This window comes from Drosophila gunungcola, chromosome 3R, assembly GCF_025200985.1.
Source record: "Drosophila gunungcola strain Sukarami chromosome 3R, Dgunungcola_SK_2, whole genome shotgun sequence".
NCBI lineage: Eukaryota > Metazoa > Arthropoda > Insecta > Diptera > Drosophilidae > Drosophila > Drosophila gunungcola.
The window spans coordinates 13,144,494-13,164,332 of NC_069139.1; the positions used below are offsets into that span (position 1 = coordinate 13,144,494).

General features: G+C 42.8%; 1 protein-coding gene and 1 non-coding gene across 9 annotated transcripts; one reads left to right on the forward strand and one right to left on the reverse strand.

Annotated features, from left to right (window-relative positions):
- Window positions 1-19,775, reverse strand: LOC128255962 (E3 ubiquitin-protein ligase TRIM33). 8 transcript variants are annotated; one of them, XM_052985952.1, is made up of 10 exons: window positions 18,889-19,775; window positions 5,333-6,719; window positions 4,721-4,804; window positions 4,236-4,639; window positions 4,024-4,156; window positions 3,355-3,620; window positions 3,120-3,294; window positions 2,195-2,531; window positions 1,979-2,102; window positions 1-1,912 (listed from the first exon to the last, which is right to left on the reverse strand). In XM_052985952.1, exons 1-10 carry the CDS (start codon window positions 19,087-19,089, stop codon window positions 1,652-1,654), a joined length of 3,372 nt encoding a protein of 1,123 aa, XP_052841912.1. In that variant the 5' UTR covers window positions 19,090-19,775; the 3' UTR covers window positions 1-1,651. The 8 variants fall into 8 exon arrangements, with proteins under 8 accessions (XP_052841912.1, XP_052841905.1, XP_052841896.1 ...); XM_052985945.1 differs by having other exon boundaries at window positions 1-1,915; window positions 2,195-2,555; window positions 4,254-4,639; window positions 18,889-19,774; XM_052985936.1 differs by having other exon boundaries at window positions 1-1,915; window positions 5,327-6,719; window positions 18,889-19,774.
- On the forward strand, window positions 8,154-8,237 carry Trnal-uaa (transfer RNA leucine (anticodon UAA)). Its single transcript has one exon. It is a non-coding gene; the product is annotated as a tRNA-Leu (tRNA).
- Window positions 19,776-19,839: the final 64 nt, after the last annotated feature.

The window sequence follows — 19,839 nt, forward strand, 5'->3', positions numbered from 1 at the left end:
GAAGTGTTTTTTTATTATTTTATAATCCACTCGATAGTAAGTAGTACATCCATATACAGTGGTTAATTTTTAGTTATCGTAAAACTTACGGCTAAAACAGATAAAATAATTTCCATAGTTTTACATTTAACACACAAACATTCGCAGATGCTATGCATGGTCTACCATTGCTCGCTTTAGTTTTTAGATAGGATAGCACACATTGTAGTCCATTGGGAACGTCGTACAAACACTTATGCATGGCTATATAATTTCATCAATATGTTTCCGTCCCCCTATCGTCCCTATTGTGGCGCCGCCAGGAGTAGTAGCCGTTTTATCATCTAGTTTAGTTATATTTTGTTTAGTTGTCCAGTGCGGATTCTGTTCGTGTCTGTTCTTTGTGTCTTGCATTGAAAACGTTTATGAAAATATCGACCCTAGCTGATTTGGTTTTATTTTACTTTCAATCCGACCTCGTATAAAACTAAATAGACGCTCGGTTAAGGATAATTGCTTTATATGAAAGGGTGATTCTATGTCGGAAATATGTATAGATCAATATGTACACCGCCTGCGGGAGTTGCATCCCGCCGATCGATTGGTAATAAATAGAGCTACTCACTCCTTACAACTATTGAATGCTATTACGTCAAACGTACGACATCCAAACATCTATGTTTTGCTTATCCGTAAGTTATGGGTTTGATTCATCTGCGGAACTTAGACGGCTAGAATGCAGCTAACTTATTTCAAGTGTCTTCTTACGTGGTATACGAATGTATGCTGTTCTTGGGATGAGCAGGGGTTTGTCCTTTCTAGGACCTACTGATGGATGGTTAGCGATCAATAAATATCGTACATGTCAAATTCGAAGTAAATGTAGAACTGCGCCACAGTGTTTAATTTAATGGTAATAATAATTAGTTTATGAATATTGGGTAGTTTGTTCATCTTATTGTTTTTCGCTATCACAAAAGTAAATACAACTCCAACAGAGATGGGTCAGAACGGGGTCTATCTCAAATACAAATCGGTTAAAATAAGGATGACGATTTCACTCGAACTTGAACACTTACAGCTAATTGTAATCTCTACTGGTTCTCTACAGAGGGGTATACATATTTATAGTTATAGTTATAATTATATCAATGTTTATGGATATTCAACACTTAGAATTTAGCTAAACATATCTCATTTCAATTATCGATCGCCCAAGAATTCAATTTATTCCATTGTACGTACAAATAAAATCATATCAAATGACTTGCTTGGCTTTACTATTTACAGTTCGGTTATAAATATGTCCAGACACAGAAGTTCAAACGACTCAACTACTTTCTGTTTTAGGTGTAGCTGCATGAGTGCATGTGTCTCATGTTTTTTGGGGAAAGCCTACGGTTCGTTCTCTCACCACAAAGCCTACGCTAGAGAAGGATTCGGATGTGTAGCTTCTGCGGATTGGTAGCATTTACAAACCAAAGGCAGCGGCATATGCGTGTAGAAGCTGTAGCACATAGTCGGCGCTCTCTTGGATGACATTACTGCCCAGGCTTTGCGGCCTCTGCGGCATCTCCAAGTCCAGCTCCTCCAGAAAACCAGGCAATTGCTGCTGTCCCGTCTCCGCCGGCTGCTCCCCGTCTGTGCCCTTTGCGCCGGGCATCAGTTCGTTCTATTCGTGCACCGACCGTCGCGCCCTCTTGGGCGGCAAGCAACCGCCATCGCTGTCGCCCAACGACGCCGAGCCGCAGCTCTTTCGTCCGTTCTCGATGGGCGAGGGCGAGCCAGTCGCATTGACGCCCAGCAGCGCCGGCGAGTTGGAAGTGCTGCCCTTGCCCAGGTGCTTGCTGCCCTCGAATTGCGGCAGCCACTTGGCCAGCTGCTCCTCGAAGAAGTTCTCCAAGTATTTGGCATTGGAGTAGGTTTTCGTGTCCTCCTGGCCGAAGATTCGGGCATTAGTAGGGATCACAAAAGGGGCTGCATCATTAGTCACCCTCACCTGATAGAAGAGGTAAGTGTTGGAGAAAATCAGACGCACGTCGGAAACGAAGCCAGCAATGTCCTTGTAATGGTTGGGACTGGAGGGATCCAGGCGGGTGCGAATCACATCCAGCGACATGGGACTGTAAATAAGGAATTTAAATATATCATTTATAATAATAAGCATTAAGAGATATAAACCTAATGCCAACAGCTATGCAACGTTAAAGTTTACCTGGAAACAATCTCGTAGTATGATGTGTTGGCCGGAGACTCCGGCTCCCGGAAGTTGAGACTTTGCTCGTACTGGCAGTACAGCTCCAGGCAGATGCGCTGCAGGATGCGCAGCTCCAGGGCACTCAGCTCGCCCGAGGAGCCCTTCTCACTGCCCTCCGTCTTGGTCAGCTCCTTGAGGTTCACGCACAGCAGGCACTGCCAACTCTCGCTCTCGTCCGGCAGAGAGCTGATCGCGGGGATGTGGCAGTTCTGGTGGAACACCTTCGGACACTTGTCGCAGCACATCAGCTCGCCTCCGTCCAGGCAGACGGCGCACCAGTCCTCGTTGGGATCATCTTTTTGTTCGTTTTTATTATTAACTGATATGATTAGTTTGGGGTTCGCATTTATGGTTCGGATGTGTGTTCATGTGGGTGTGTCGTGTATGCATTTATTGTTGATTAATTTGAGTTGATTTGAGTGTGTTGGAGTTGGAGTTGAAGTGTTGGTTTGGAATCGATTCAATTGTTAGTAATTTATACGTGTCGTTCATTTATTGCGCGTTTGCGTTTGGATTTTATTTGGAAAACGAGTTTATTTTCGGAATGTTTGAAAATAGAAATAAAGAGAGCAAAGTTATGAGAATTTTAGAATTTTATTTGGTAAGCCAGCAAACAAAACTAATGGTAACAATGCAGCGTAGCGTACCCAACCACAGACAAGTCTCAAAATAAATGAGTAATTGACCTTCACCAGAGTCTAAAGTCTAAAACTAAAGCGGATTAACGTCTAATGGTTGAAACATAATAGGCAGGTAACAACAAGCAGGTAACCACTCAATGAATTTCCTCCACCTTTTTGGGAATAACTCGGGCATGAGAGCATCAGCAACTATAACGCCACACGCACATGGAGCACATGAAGCACTTGGAGGCGGTACTTACCTTCCTGCGTGTTCGACAGATCCGTGGAGCTGTGCACCTGCGGTGAGGTGGTCTTGGTGCGACCTTCCGGCAGCACCTGCACTCCATTCGAGTCCAGTTTGGCTATGGTGGCAATCAGATCGTTGATCGAGTCATCGCGCACCTTGTCAATGGGCTCGGTGAAGTCCTTGGTGTTCTAAAATAGCGAAAGAGATTAGCCAACCAACACAATTTTGAGGTGTTCTATACCACCCACCTCATGAGTGCTGGGACTGGGCGTCTTTGGATTCGTCGAGGTGACGTTTGAGAGTATCGAAACGGCCGGCCCCAATCCCAGGGCAGCTGCGTTCAGTTGGGCACTGGAGGAGCCGTTGCCGAGGCCCGGATGACCCGCACCACCGCCCCCCTGGCTGGGCGGGGTGCTGTTTTTGAGCGTGTTTGGAGATTTCAATGAGATTTTAAAATTTTCCGATGTCTGGCGGCCATTCGCAAAAGGCAAAAGGGGGCCCTGCTGTGTACACACTAAAAATGGGAGGCTACATTATCAATGGTTTATCTATTATTTTTAAAATAATAATATTACTGCTGTTTAAAATTAAACCATTAAATTTGGTTGGGTTATATTAAATCTTATAATAATGTTTTGAGGTCGTGTGAATATATGACTAAACCAACTAAAGTAGTTTTAACAACCTAATCATAACCGCATTCCACAATTGTGAATTATGAACCCAAACTTTTTGAATTTTATAATGTTTATCTTCAACAAGAGATAAGATTAACGTTGTAGATAAATGCTGTCTTTATCAAATATGTTGCTAATTCTTAGAATGCATATTTAATATTTGAGTAATTTAGAATGTCTATTTTTTTTTTTTAATAAATAAACTGAATGAAGCTAGATTGGGTAAGTTCAATTACTCACTGTTCGACTGCTGCGCGGATTGCGGGATGTGCCACTTGGCCAGGCTGTGCATGCCTCCGCCGCCTCCTAGCTGCGGGGAGGTCTGCGGTGGGCCGGCATTAAAGCCAGCCTGGCTCCCATGAAACCCCAACGACTGTGGAAGACAGGTAGTAAGATGGTACATTGTTAGGGCTCTGTGTTTTCCATTGAGAAGTTTCGTTCTGAGGACTTACATTCTGCATGGCACTCACATTCTGCATGGGGTTCGACATCATCTGGGGTCGCTGCAGTGCACCCGGTGAGGGGATCTGTCCGCCGCCGCCCCCCGCCGCTCCGGCCATGGCCGCTGCTGCCGCCGCCTGCTGGGCGTGGTTGGCCATGCGCTGATACTGCGACTGGAAGCGCGCAGAGCTGCTCATAAAGTTGGGGTCCCGCGGCCCGCCTCCTGGACCACCGCCCTGCGAGAAACCCTGCTGGCCGGGCATGAAATGCGGACGCATCTGGGGGCCCATCTGCTGGTGGGCCGGCGCCGGTGCTCCCTGCGGCCCGCCCGGATAGCTGGGCGGCCCGTTGAATGCCATGTGGGCGTTGGGACTCTGCGCCGCCTGGTTGTTCAGCAGGCCCCGCAGGCTGATGTCTGAAAATGCGCGAGCAGAAAATTAGTTTTCCACCTTCCCTGGTACTTGGGACTCGGGTCTCCGCCCATGGCACCACCTACCCATATTCTGCGGATGCGTGGAGGAGCTCACGTGAGGCTGGCCGTGCCGCTGCATACCCACTGGCGGCATTCCACCGAAGCGAACTGCAACATAGACGTAAACCCATTAAAAAGCTGTGCGAAAAATTATAACAGCAATTGCCTGGCAGGAGGTAGCGTCTTTCTGGGAAAAACATGTCTGCTCACCGAAGCAGCTGATATATCACTTAATCATTTGAAATAACAATGGAAGCTTGGCTTCGGCGAACGAAGCTCAAAACACCCCAGGACATTGTTCATATTTTAAATTTAAGGGAGAAGTTTTGATTGGGCGGGTATGTTATGGTATAAAGAAACGCTTGATATTTATTTTGAAAACATGTACATGTAAATGAAAATTAATTAAAGCAAACACAATGAAGGCACAGCGTAACTTATTATCTTTATAATATTTAAAGCTTGATAAAAACCGAGAACGAGAACCGGTCAGACAATGTTATTAGACTTTAAACTAAGTTTTACAAAAACTAGACTATTGTTGTAATCTACAAATTACACTGTGGGGTAATTTATGTATTTATGTGACTGAAGTAACAAATATAAAATGAAAATGAAAATCATGCATACCCTTACCTGGCCCATCGCCTGGAAAGGCCCGACTCATGGACAGATTGTTGAACTGCTGCTGGGCAGCGTTGCTGTAGAGCGGCGGTCCGTTCTGCGGTCCAAAGTTGACGGGCGGGCCGTTCGGCGAGAGGCCGGCTGGCATACCGGGCGGAAGTCCGGGCCGCAGGGGCGGGGCCATGTTCGGGCTGGGCGGCTGGCGCGGCGGATGCTGCGGCTGGGGCGTGCCGTTGGGCGAAGGCGTGGGCGGATAGGGCTTGCCGTCCACGATGATGATGCCCAGCTGCGAGATGACCTTCTGCAGGTCGGAGACCTGGTTGAGCTGCACCTGAATGCGCACCGGGATCTCCGGATTGGGGATGTCCGCCCGCTGGCACTTGAGCTTCTGCAGGTGACGCACCAGCGACTTCTTGCTGGAGAGGATGGCGAAGTCGCTGCCCTTGTCCAGGGCGTTCTGCATGAAGTCGATGCAGTGGTCCGTGTTATCGGACAGCAGCTGCAGCGTTTCCTTCTTCTCCACCAGCACCTTCAGCTTGCTATCGCACACCTCGTTCAAGCGCATGATTAGCTGCTTGCCGCGCGTGTTAACTGTGTTGGTAATCTTCACCGCCATGGCGGTGATCTCCTTGATCAGGTCCTTCTTCTTGTCGTGGATCAGCTGCTGGCGGTCGTCGATCACCTTGGTGGCCGATGAGAGCAGGAACCGCTTGTAGTTGATCTCGGAGACAAGTGTGGACAGCGCCTGGCGCGACTCTGTGGCGATCTCGTGGGCGAACTTGTACTTGTGATCCCGGTGATCGCTCAGCTGGCAATCCCGGCACGTGAGCTTGTCGCAGGTCTCGCAGAACAGCGATAGCTTCTCCTGTGTATGCAGCTGGCACATGTGCAGCTTGTCCACGCCGGCTGCTCCGGCCAGCTGCTCGTTGTTAGCCTCGTCCTTTGGCTTGATCGTGTGGTCCTTGGTGATCTTCAGGCGCTGGTGGGCCTGCACGCAGCTGTCGCAAATGTACTCCGAGCAGTCGACGCACCACGATGTGGCCACCGCCCCATCGGAGCAGCTGCTGCACTGGATGCTGGCCGCGGCGGCGCTCTTCTGTCCCTCGCCGATCAAACCCAGAACGCCGACCCCGTCGCCACTGTCACCGGCAGCACACTGCTCGATCAGGAACTGGTTGTCCACGATGAACTCGTTCTGCGAGGCATTGTCGCACACCGGGCAATGGATCAGTGGCGGGAGGGAGCGGTCCAGCTCCGAGAACTTGGTGCTCACGCACTGGGCACAGGCCACGTGGAGGCATTCCAGCAGCTTGGGCCGGTCGTTGGATCCGAGGAGCTGGGCACAGTAGACACACTTGAACAGGGTGAACTTGGCCGATGCCGATGAGTTGGACTCCGACTGGAAAAAACAATAAGAACGTTTGCTTTACTAAACTGATTTTGATTTAATATCATAATGAACTAAACTTTTTATTCAATCTCATATTAATATGCAATCCAACTATGTTTAATTTGCATTTTCTAGAGTCACATCTCAAAATAATCTTAAAACAAATTCAATTCCGATAAGACAATCGGGATAATTTATATGCTACAATCACCAAGCTATAAAATAAGGCCTGGATCATATAAGGACAGCACTTTCACTGCTTTTATTTCAGTGGCCTTATCATATCTTATCGTGTCCACTCAAATAAGACTGACGAAAGATTTATGAGGGTAAAACCCCAAATATAATCTTTTTGACGTTCTTGAGTTTTATGTAAATATACGATTGCGTTAATGTGGTTTTAGAGTTTAATTCTTGTGTTGTTTTAACCATATTAAGGATAGAAGTAAAGAGACTTATTAAATTTCCAATCAAATAAGGTGCCCTTCTATAGTCCCCGTGCACATGCTAAGCGTCTAAATTGAAATTAACAGATTAGATTTAAATAGTTATGTAAACCAACCATCTTATCTATAAAGGGGCTTATCTGCACTTGATTTTGTGACCGGAAATTACATTTACTCAATTCGAGCGGCCGAGATCATGTCACAACGTCCCAGCAGTATAACTTCTTTACAATTAATAGCAGCTACTTTTGAGAGGGACTGAAAAATAAATAGTGGATGATGGTGGAGCCGAAACTGGGACTCCGAGCGTTGGAGCCAACGTCTCTTCATGGCCATACAATGCCAGGCGTCCCCAACTCTGTCTCCGAATGTCGCTGGCGAAGATTGATTAGTTTTATCTTCAGTTGGGGCACATAAATCCAATTGATTGATTATGTTTGTGCTCGATAAAGATTGTTGCACTGGTGTGCGAGTGTTTTACATGCAGCTCCACTGAGTACCAAGTACAGTGTATACATACACCAACGGAAGCGCCATGGACATTGATGAATGCGCCACGACAGGCCGAAGGAGGAACCGAAATCCGGACTCAAGTCCGGACATTGCAGTGCCGGTAGGAGGGAGCTAGGGAGATTGAGAGGGTGAAATTGCAGCGCACATTATTTTCGCACACGGATCCCAGTGCTAGAGCCGATCCGGCGATCCATCTTCCCAGCGAAAGAAAGTTTCGCCTTAGTTTTCTCCAGAGCCCAACTGCCAACTCAGCTCTCCACTTTCGAAACGCCTCGGCGGGCGCTCATAAATCATGCAAGCTACATCCATTTCGTTGCTAAGCACAGTTGCGGATAACAAAATATGCTTGAAATCTTATACTTTTTTTTAAATAACTCTATATAAAAAAAAAACAAAGTTCAAAATTATAAACATTTCAACTAAGTCCGTTTCTAATTTAAATATTTTTTTGTATAAATTGCATTATAGTGAAGTTATTCTAGCAGCCAGGTTGGCCGAGCGGTCTAAGGCGCCAGATTTAAGCTCTGGTTCTCGAGAGAGAGCGTGGGTTCAAACCCCACACCTGGCAAAAAAATTTACTTTTTTTTTTATATATTTGTATGTATTATTGTTAAAACACATGTTTTGCTGTATTTTTGTTGCCCCACAATAAAAATATCACTAATAAAATATCCTAAATTTTTTGCAATATTAAGGACATTGCGAAACCAATGAAATTGATTGGAAATTTTTATTTTTTACTATTGGACTCAAACGTCTATTATTTTGGCATCCATTGTAAATGGAAGCTCGCCATATACCCACACATAGCGACCAGTGGAGCAGTGCGCAGGGCGTCTCGGTGTGGAGGCGGCCGGGTGCTCGGAAGGCTGCGTCCCACTTGAAAGCCATTCATCATGGGCTCTTCCCATCTCCGCAAGCTTCTCGCCACGTTTCGGGTTCGCTTCGGGCTCGGATCGGTTATGTTCGGGTCGTTTTCGGCGGTTCGGATCGGTGCCGCGCAACCCACTTAGAGTTGCCCAAGACCCGCGGCACTGGCCCAGAGAGCAGGCCATTATAAATGTGGCGAAAAACCAGCTGCTACCCCCATGTTTCCATCGCATCGCAATGACTTGACGCAACTGGAAGCGGGTAGCAAACTCGTTTTCTCGGCCCGCACCTACAATGCGGTGCATATATATATATATTATATATATTTATATACCATTAAAACTTGTGTGTATATCTATGTCCATAGCATCCCATCCGAATAAATGGCCGGCCAACATGTGGCAAGAATTTAAAGAATGCTTTTCTGCAAGTAATTCGAATTAATAGATTTTTCAATCATCCAAGTCACTCAGTTGGAAAATGAAACAGACCCAAGGCTAATCTAAAACATCCTGTTTCTCAAAATTTGACCTTTTAGGATGGGAGTTTATCCCAAGCTTTCTAAATTAATTCTGTGAGTCATGAAAAATGCATGAACTTATCATTGTAGGGAAAGGGAGTCAGTGCTTTTAAGAGGAAGTTTTAAGTAATGCGTACAAAGTCACAAAAACAACATCTTTAAGCTATTAAAATGTTTGGCAATTTTTCTCTATTATTGTATATGAGAGCCTTCAATCACGTAAACCATTATTTTGCCACGCACATCAAAAAACAGCACGCTCACACGAAACTCAACTCAAATAGAGGGAAAAAGTCGAAGGCAAAAACAACTCTAAATCAATTTCAATTAGAAATTGTTAAAAGGATGCCACAGCAACTACAACAAAAATGGCAACTAGACTCGAGCAACAACACACAAAAGCATCCACACGAAGCTCTAGAAATGGGAATTGATGGAATGGCGACATGACAACGACTGAATGAGTGCATTTATGATTGATGTAATTTTGATGAAAGTAAATTGTGAAAAAAGTTTACGCCGCTTCAGCAAACTCGCAGTCGTCCCCCGATTGCCTTGGCAATGGACTTTAAAAGGCTTTGGCGAAATTAAATTTCAAATTTATTTTTCAAAAAAGTTTCAGTCTCGTTAGTCACACAGAAAAACTTTGTTGCTGAAATTAAATGAAAGAAGTTCCACAACTGTATTTCGCCCCTGTACGTCATCCGCCATCTCACTCGCACATTTCTCCCTGTCTCGGCCGTACACTCTCTCCCCTTTCTCTTTTTTCCACAGGTTTCAGGCTGTCAGAAGACCAGAATCGGTTAAAAGTCTACACTGACAACTTTCAGACACATTTCACATTCAAAATCCATTTTCTGGGTTCCATTAATTTGTGACCGTCCCTCCATCATAACAACGCCTGAGATCTACAGATATGGCGGAATATCTCCCGAGAAACAGCCGTCAAATACAATCAATGTGTTTTAAACATTCAATATTTCGAGCAGCTGTAAATAACTCTTTGACTCCTTAGTGGATTTAAATTGCGTGATTTAAAAAAAAACCGGGGTCACAAAGTATATCGAGAAACTTGATTGGCAGATTCATAAATGGGGAAAACGTTTAGTTTAGACGCAGATAAGCAGGATTGCTAAATCGTGCCAATTGGTGCCTGGAAATAACTCATATCGCATTTAATAAATTAATACTGATTTTAAAAAGGTTGATAGCGGTATACGTGGTAAAAATTATTATTAATATTTTTGTGTAAACACGTTTGCCAATTATCTGATAGGAAAATCTAAAAATTGCTATAAAACAGCGTTGTCGGAAATAGTTCTACTTAATTTTTGCTTAGACCATTTGTCCGTATGAACATTTAATACTCGGATACTGCACAATTTACAAAAAAAAAGTATTTTGATAAATTTTAACTTTTATTAGAGAACTTGGTTTTGGGATTAAGTAATGGGATTAGGTACAGCTTATCTCTAAACTCTGAGCTTAGAAAGAAATCAATCTAAGAGTTAATCCTATTAGCTAAAATAATTTTGCACATAATACACCTGACGATCTTTGCATATCCCCATATCCCCATAAGCGATGGAGCATTCGGATAATATATTATTTTCGTTGTGCAATATTACGAAAACATGGCTTCCATTATCTACTACGTTGAATTTATTTGTGGCTTTGGCATGACAAAAGGTATTCCTTGTCACTCAAGTTGTCATTCAGGTAGGCTTAAAATTGAATTAAGCTTTATTTAAATGCAATTTTGGGAAAGTTGGCACTCGGATTATCTCTGTACAACCGGCAGATGCAGTATTCGTGTTGCACTTTTGGGGGGCTTCCCTCCCATTAACCACCACCCACAGCAACCCACACTCGCCGCCCGCTGACCAGGCCATAAATCAGTGCAATATGAGACATGCATCATGGGAGGTCTGTCGTCCTGCTGGTTGCCTGCCGATTTCAGACAGAGATGAAGCCCCACTCTGCTGGTCCTGTCTGGGTTTCTTCGGATTTCAGGCGGTTGATGATGGCCGGCCATCGCTTGTTTATTGTTGCTCCTACATCAATTTCGTTTATTTTGCAAATTTACAACACAAAACGGCAGGCATCAGATGGCACACGCATATGTGTGCTTAGATGTCCTTTGAACTTTGCGACAGCAGGAAAATCCTTTGATACAACAAAAGCTGAAAATTAATTACGTTTAGGATTTCTGCTCGGCAAACATTTCGGCCCAATCTTCGATCCATCATTTGGTCCATCCACACAAAGTGACAAAGCAATCTCGGATCAGTTTGGCAAAACAACTCGAACATACATTTAAACGAAATGCATACATCGAAATTAAATTTATAATTTACGCAAATGTAAATTAATTGCATGTAGTTTGCTACGCTTTCCACTTTAGGTTCATTCGCCACAGTTTCCCGTTTTGGGCAAGTCGGATCCATTTGATATGCTCCGTCGTTATGGCCGTGGGTTCATTAATTCTGATTAAAGTAATCAAATTGGAAATGCTCCCCTGATATGTACAGGGCGAGACAAAAAATTCCGAGATTCTTTGGCGCTGGATTTTAATATGGAACCGAACCATATTTATAACGCCAGATATGATAATAACAATTAATGCCGGACAAGGTTCAATTGATCAGGGCGAAGTTCGAATTGAATGAATCATCTAGTATAAATGTTTCACCGCAAAGTAAGTGTGTAATCGTGTTTATGGAAAATCCATAAAGCACTTAAAAGAGCATCTTTGCCGAGCACTAGGATAAAGGTGACAGACTGGCACATCAAAGTCCATCAACCTTGTGATACTTTTCTCTTTCATCCTCCCATAAAATGCCCCACTCCCCCGCACATATAAATCTTCCAGGTTTATATCGAGCGGGAGCGATGAAGACGAAACTTGCTCTTGAAATATTTATGAGGCTTTGCAATAAACTAAAATTTCAAAGACACTACGCTCTCCAAAATGGCCGCCATAAATTGGTACGAAAGGTAGGGGGAGCGATGAAGACGGAGACAGATAGAGCCGTATAAAATATATTATACTCCCCATAATAAAAGCGAAAAACTTGATTGTACCTGGAACTTGTGAACCAAGTGAACCCAGAGGAAGTCAGGCCAACTTGGGGCGTTGGGGGGCGTGGCGTGTCGGGCCGGGCCGGGCCAAAAGTTGTTGCGATTTATGCGACGCCATCGGGATCTGAAGCGAGTTGCAGGGCCAGGAAAGGTGCAGCAGCTGATAAATATTAATGGCGGGACCACAGCCAGATGTACATACATTTAAACAAACCCAATTCGCGAGTAGAACATAAATAAATAAAATTGTAAATATCCAAACACAACGAGTGGCGTCGTATACGCATTAAAAGCATTCGAATCCGAATTTCAAATCGTAGCGGACACTTCAAATCGGATTCGTATCTATTACCAATGGGAAGGGAGGAGGAGCAGGAGCAGGAGCAGGAGCAGCGCCATTTTGGGCCATTGGCCATTCGGTTTAATCGCGGACATATCCGGCCAAAGCCGCTGCAATTTCCGCCGGGAAAAAAGAGGAGGATGGGGGGAGGTGCAGAGTGGCATGAACCACCCGAAACCCACCTAATGGCCAGACCCTAATGACCTGACATTACATTTCATAACGCAATTTAAGCTTCCAAAAAAGTATGTATGTATACCAGAAAGGCTATTAAAATTGTTCCATAAAAAACACGACTGCGGATTACGCAGATATATATACATAGCAATTGAGAAGAAATCAGACACTACTCATGTTTTTTCCTGATACGTTATATATTCGAAATTCCAAGTATAACTCAAGATAATTTCAAGTGCTTGAGTATTTTTTCGGACATTCTTAACAAAACCGTGCTGAAATGTTTTCGGGAAATTTTTAAAGCTATCTATATTTTAAGGTCAATACATAAATGGCGCTGTTTATGACGGGACCCATTAAATATTATACTTTTGTATCCTTCGTTTGCTTTGCTCGAAAATTTCTCAAACCACATCGCTTCAGTCGTAAAGATTTAATTGTATGGAAATCGTAAATGGCACGCCAAGAACGAACAAAAAAGTTTTGCTTTATTTTATGAGAAAATCGATGGAACCCATTAAAAGCTGTGGCAACTGCCAAACTGCAGGTCCTAACCGAAGGAAGTCGTCTGTGCTTATGTAAATAAAATTGCTTTTCCACAGAAATGTCATCATGTGACAGACCCTTTTGTTGGGACATTGGGGAATCCATAATGGCGCTGATAAGTGGAAGTTCCTACCCAGAATGACACACCGAACAAGCTGTAATAAAGTGATTCATTGAGATTATAATGTAGATTGATTGTGTAGATAGATTGGATCCTTTATAAAGACAATTAATGAACCGAGTTGATCATAGGAAACTTAATATCAGCCTAGTGCTCTACAATTTCGCTTCAATGTATCTGTTTAACATCTAATGAGCTGAACTCCATTTGTATGGAAAGTTTGCAATTTGTAGTATATTTACCCAGCTGCTTGCTGGCCCAATACTAAAATGTTTACTTTAAAAAAAAGAAACAGATTAAATATAAACAGAAACTCAAGGATAAAAAAGCACAATGACTGTAGCTGGATGAGCAACCTTTCGTTTATAAGGCATCGATAGTCTGTTTTGTGGTTGGTTAATAGTATGATAGACATTGGCTAATTCAGACCATGCTTATAATTTTCAATTCATAATTATAAATTAAATGAGGTTGGATTAGAAATCACCATTTTATGTTCGCAAACAAAGTCAAACCTGTTTTCTGAGAAACAGAATTCTCTCTCATGAGGATTGTATAACTCAAAATTCCTTATATGTGGGGCTTGCGGTTGTAAAATGTTCCCTAGAGGAGGTTTTGTGTTAGAGAAACTGCATTGTTTTAAAACCAGACAGTATGTGTAATAATTATTATTCCAATCATGTTGTGACCATAAATTCAAAATTGAAAATCACTCGCTGGGGACCAAAGACCAAAGTCGTGGAGCCAACTGAAACGAAACCAGGAAACCGCAAACTAATGAACGGACTGAGCTGTCGGCTGGTCCCCGGATTTTGGACCCCGGGGCTGCTGCAGACGACGGTTGACGGTTGGTGGTGGCCAGGGCAGGGCGTTGTGGTTGCGTTGGTCCGACGAGCTGGTGGCCCTCGGTCTCTGGAGCTTACCAGAGCCGTCACAGCCGCCGTTGCTGCTGCTGCTGCGGTTTGCGGTTCTTTTTGTGCCCGATGCAATTGTTCCTGCTCCCGGAGGCCATGGCATCAGCAGACACGTTAATACCATATATATATATATCTGGAGTGGATGGAGTGTGCACGAAGTGCGAGTACGAGAACGAGAACGAGTGTTTTCCAAAATGGCGACTCCCTGCAGATGTAGATACACAAACCGGTAAGACTTCCCCGCCGGCAGGGGGCCCGAAAATCGTGACGCTAGTTGCAGGAATAGCCACGATATGGCCGATATGGAACTAGGGCGTAGGCGTGGGCGTGAGCGTATCTGTGGGCGCGCCATGGTAGCTGAACAAGCTGACGCAGCTCAAAAATCTCTTACGTCTGCCTGTGCCTAGGAGCCGTAGGATAGGAAATCAGAACGTCTCGTTTCTCAGGACTTATGCAGCTTATAAAACTTTGCCAGAGACAAATCTATCGTATGCCATCTGCATTTCCCCTCCACCGAAACACGCTCCTCTTTAAAGTAACGTCAATTTGGTTTGCTTTTTCAACGCCACTCGACTACACCATTTTTGTTGTTGTACCACGTTATAATCCTCTTTTTGTGATCGGATTATGTCCTGTGTAGCACCTAATCCCCGCACAGGAGTGCGACCAGCGTACACATGTTGCCAACGAGCACCGCCAGCACCAACACCCCCATCCTCCATTCATCCATCCGCTCTGATCCCGCAGTCGCAGTCAACTTTAATTACGCACTGGACGTCGATGGATGGATTAGGGCGGCCTTACGCCCACTGACTGCCCGGGAAAAGCAATTAAAATGTGTATCTCTCGGATTTACAGGCCAACTTCTATAAATTGAACCATTTGTAATTTTCTTTATGAAAGTATAAGGCATTCGGTTTAAAAGCAGTTTTATACAACAGTGTTGCAATCATGTAGACTAGCAGATGGTACTATAATAACGACAAAAACTTTTCTATATTGAAAAAATAGCAGGTGTAGGCGAAATCGAATTGAATACTATTGTAACTTACGTAGGGCATGAGTTAGGGAAGGAAGCATATATCTTAACAAGTTTTTACACTTATTTGTCCTTAACGATAGTACCTAATTGCCATTAGAGTCCGATCCAAAAAACAGTTGCTTGACTGTATGTGTTATAAGAGCAAATGCAGGCGAAATCGTATTGAATACTTTTGTAACATACGTAAGCAATATTATCGTAGGGCATACGTTGGGAAAAAGGAAGCCTTAACGATCCAAGAAGTTTTTAGACTTGATTGCCATTGACAATAGTACCCAATTGCCATTAGAGTCGGGTTAAAAAATAGATGCTTTACTGTATGTGCGATAATAGACAGACAGTTTAAAAAAATACGACGGAAGCAGTTCGAGGGTGACATATGGAGGGTGCCTGTGTATAAACCGGTGGCTGTTTCAGCAAGCAGGTAGCTTGAAAAAAGTGAAATGAAAAGCATTTTCCAAGATCTATCCGACCCGATTGCCAGGTAATCAAGTTAATTAGAAACTTTACTTTTTTGTGCACTTAACGACTTTTATTTGGAAGGGTTGGGGCTTCCTAGCACCAACTTGCCATCGGCACTTTGCCTTCTCCTCGTTTTGCTTTGCTTGCATATTCTCATCAAATTAGAGTTAATTGTACGTCATTAAAGCAAATTCTAAGAATTCGTTTCGGCATTTGTCGGTATCTGACAAAATGGCGTCCTAGATTTTGGGTATCCATTTATTACGGTGTCAAGCAATTTAATTATAACCTGTCGCATACATGGGGCAACAAACAAAGTACGTACTAGCGAACACATACATACGTTATTAAATATGACCTCGTCGAGGGTTGGAAAAGTGCATTCAGGTGCATCGTTTTGGAGATGACATATGGATGCTCACCAACGGGCACTTCCCCGTCAGCTGTCACTTTTAATGACTTAAACCCGCCATTTTGACAGGACCGAAAGATTAATAGGTTTCTCTTTTCGTTTAAGCTTCAGTGATTTTGAATGGTGTACAGTGTTTGGAAGCTCAAAGCATCAACAACAACAAAGCAACTCCCAGCTATCATTGGTTCTGAAACAGACAACCTTTTAAGTTGTTTTTACACATATTAACCATTAATAATTAAAAACCTTTTATATTTACTACCTTATTTAATTACAATTTTTAGAGGTTGATTGATTAACTAGTATTTTATAAGATATGGAAATATCGAAAAACTAAAAGAAAAGTCGTGCGACACATTTTATCTTTGCTAAAGCTTTTATTTCTCGTTTCTCTTTGTTTAGCTATTCGACTTGTTGTGTTCAAAACTTTACTTAACAACAAGCCTATCAATGTATTCATGAATAAATTTGGTGGTATATTTACTTTTATTGGGTCTTGCAATAATTAATGAAAATAACCTAATGAAAGTATCCACATTATGCCATATAGATTATTTGATTATTATATTTGAATTAAATGTTTCAAGATCAGGTGTTAAAATTACGAGGGGTATGTTTAAAAAATTATGTAATTAAACATTTTAAACGCTTAGTTGTTCAGAAAAAAATCATCAATTGCTCAAATCAATGTAGTATTCACAGTATTCCTTGAAATTTATTTTATCAAGACCTCATCAACAGCAATTTCTGATCTCCACACCTTGCCTTGAAGGAGTACATTCCACTCTAAAAGTTACACAAACATTTTGCTGTAGGGCTAGGGTCGGGACTAGACGAAGGCGATTTGGGCATGGGGATGGGTCTGGGTCTGGTTCCCGAAGTCTGGGGGCCCTTAAGTGCCCCCACCGACCGCAGCAAACACAATCGTTTGCATGATTGACGGACGGATTGAATGAGTGCATGTCATTCCCAGTGTTTATTTGTGTGCGAGAGAGAGAGAGTGGACACTTTAAAAGGCAAAAAAGTACTCAAGGCAACATTTATTTGCACGGGCCGCAGGAATGGAGAAGCTCGAGTATTGAATACAGTCAGACTTCCATAACTGAAAGCCTCACATGCCGCATAGAAAGTTTGATCTCGAGCCACTTTTAATTTACTGTAAACTTGTTTAAGATTTATTTAGCTCAATAGCTAATGTAGCTAATTATTACACTGTGTTTATCAGATTTGAACCACATTTCATTCAAGTTTCATTCGGTTTATAATAATTATGATTGAAATTGTCCAATTTCATTTGAATTAAGCTACTTTGTCCGGTAGGTCCTCAAATTAAATTTCAGAATTAAGTGGTCATTTTTTGTGTGACTTTGCAGGTAATATTGAATACAATGATCACACTTAGCTGATCAAATTGCAATATCAAAACATGTAATATATGTGCTGAAATTACGATTGGGTAACCATAAAAAAATGTATTTAAAAAAATGTTCCCATAAAAATAAGTGTGCATCCGAGGGGGGTTCGGCTTATATTAATTGGGTTTATTTTATTTAAACTTGATTTAGCTACCAATTCAAATTGTCAATTATTTAGGTCCCACTGTAGCTGAAAGAGCAGCTCAAGCGAGACGGAGAGCAAACAACAAACGCACACACTCTCGCTCATCTGAAGAGTGGGCAGCTGCAGCTGATCTCCAATTATACTCAGCTGAGAGATACGGGAAGTAAAAGTGTGGGGAAGCTCCACGGGAAAGAGCATCTCCAAACAATTCTCGCATTGAATGGGAGCGAACAAGCGATAGCCCAGATCCAGTTTGCTGATCTGCTCGCACCTACAGGGGAACCGCAGACCAATGGCACGAGACTCACAAGTACACAGGAAAAAATTTTGCTCCCATGAAACCACTTGATATTAATAAATATTGAATAATTCCTATAGCAATCTAATAATTATTTTATTATTTGAACTTAAAAGGTAACTTTTGAGTTGTTGTTTAATCGATCAAGTATCATTAAAATTTATCATAATATCTCTTTGGTTTTTTCAATTCTGTTAAAGAGGCTGACTAGGGAGAAAGTTTTATATTAACTTATATAAGTGTGTAAGCGATACAGTTGTATAATTTTACATAGTATCTCGTTGCTACCCAATAAATTTGTATCTTTATCTGAATGAATACATTATTATATAATTTTTTTACTAATCGTTTTATATTTTTTTTATAAACTTATAAATTGTAATGACTTTTTGGACCATTTACTACGAATTGTTTAAGCTGCGACTGGGTCGAGTTTTTATAGTTTTTTCTTTCTGTGTTAAAACTGGGACTGGGCCGCGAAAGTGAAACACACTTACATTTGACTGCTGTTTGTTTGTCTGCCTGACTTGCCTGTGTGAGTGCCTGGCGGTTGTTTGCTTTGGCCTGGGAAAAAGATAACAAATGCTTTTTGCACGAGACTCGAAACGCTCTTGATAAGGAGCCCATAAAACCAAAACAAAAGTTTACACCGAGTGCACGAAGGGATAATAATAATACAGACGGTTGTTATCAGCGGTGAGAGCACGTGTAAATAGGCGGCTAATTAACCAAAGTTAAAGGTCATTTATAGCTGAGTTTATTAATTTATTTTGGTACTTAATAACTTAAACAACATTGAACGGTATCTACACCATTAAAACAAAATAATATGAAACTCAGATGACTAAGAGGTTTTATCGATGTGACTCTTACCCGCTTTTCTGCGCTGTCGCAGGGATTGCTGAGGCTCAAGGAGGAGGAACTCGAGGACGAGGTGGTGGGTGCTCCGCTGGCTGTGCTGGGTATGCTCATCTGAGGCAGGACGTCAGTAGGCACGGCGTCGAGCTGCTCCTGTTTGATCCCAGCGATCAGTGGCAGGAAATCGTTTTTCAACTGCTCCAAATCCATATCCATATCGGCTATATCCTATCCGCGTGCGCGGTCGATTTTGATGCTTTAAATGTGGGAGTGCTAATTATAGCAACCGAATTAAGAGGCCAAATGTTTGCTCAACAGCTGCCGACTTGGAACAGCATGATTACTATTTTGACGAAGTATTGCTTTGGAATAAGTTGACTTGGATTAACCATTTCTATGCTCACACACACACACAACAGAGGCGCTCACTCCGACACACACGCGCGTGGGAAAGCAAAAACAACGCCAATTCACGTTTGATGATTTTTACTAAAAGGTTTTTGCTAATTTTTATGGTTTTGTCTTAGGGGGCATGTCTTCATTTGGATGCTAATGCATTTTCATTTCACCTTCGACTTCTCGGCTTGCAAAAATATTCTCGCTCTCTCTCTTTCGTGCAGAGCGACAGCCACAACTTTCGTTTTACATATACACGTTCGCTCGCTTGAATTTCGCTATTTTCCCGTCTGTCCATCACTTTTCTTTTCCCTTTGCTGCGGCATTTTGGCCACCAAACACTGCAATTGTTTATGGGCGTCGTTTCAGTCGATTTGTGAAGTTTTATTGGCGTAATTCGGTGCGAAAACACACGGTCTCACGGCGTTTACTCTCGTTGGACGCTTCTTCTGTACAAAAAATGTTCAGCCATTTTGGATTCAATTAATTCATGGCAGCGTTGCCAGTTTGACGGAATGCAGGGGCTGTTACACACGACCTTAACGACGTAAGCTGCGTGGTCACACTAAA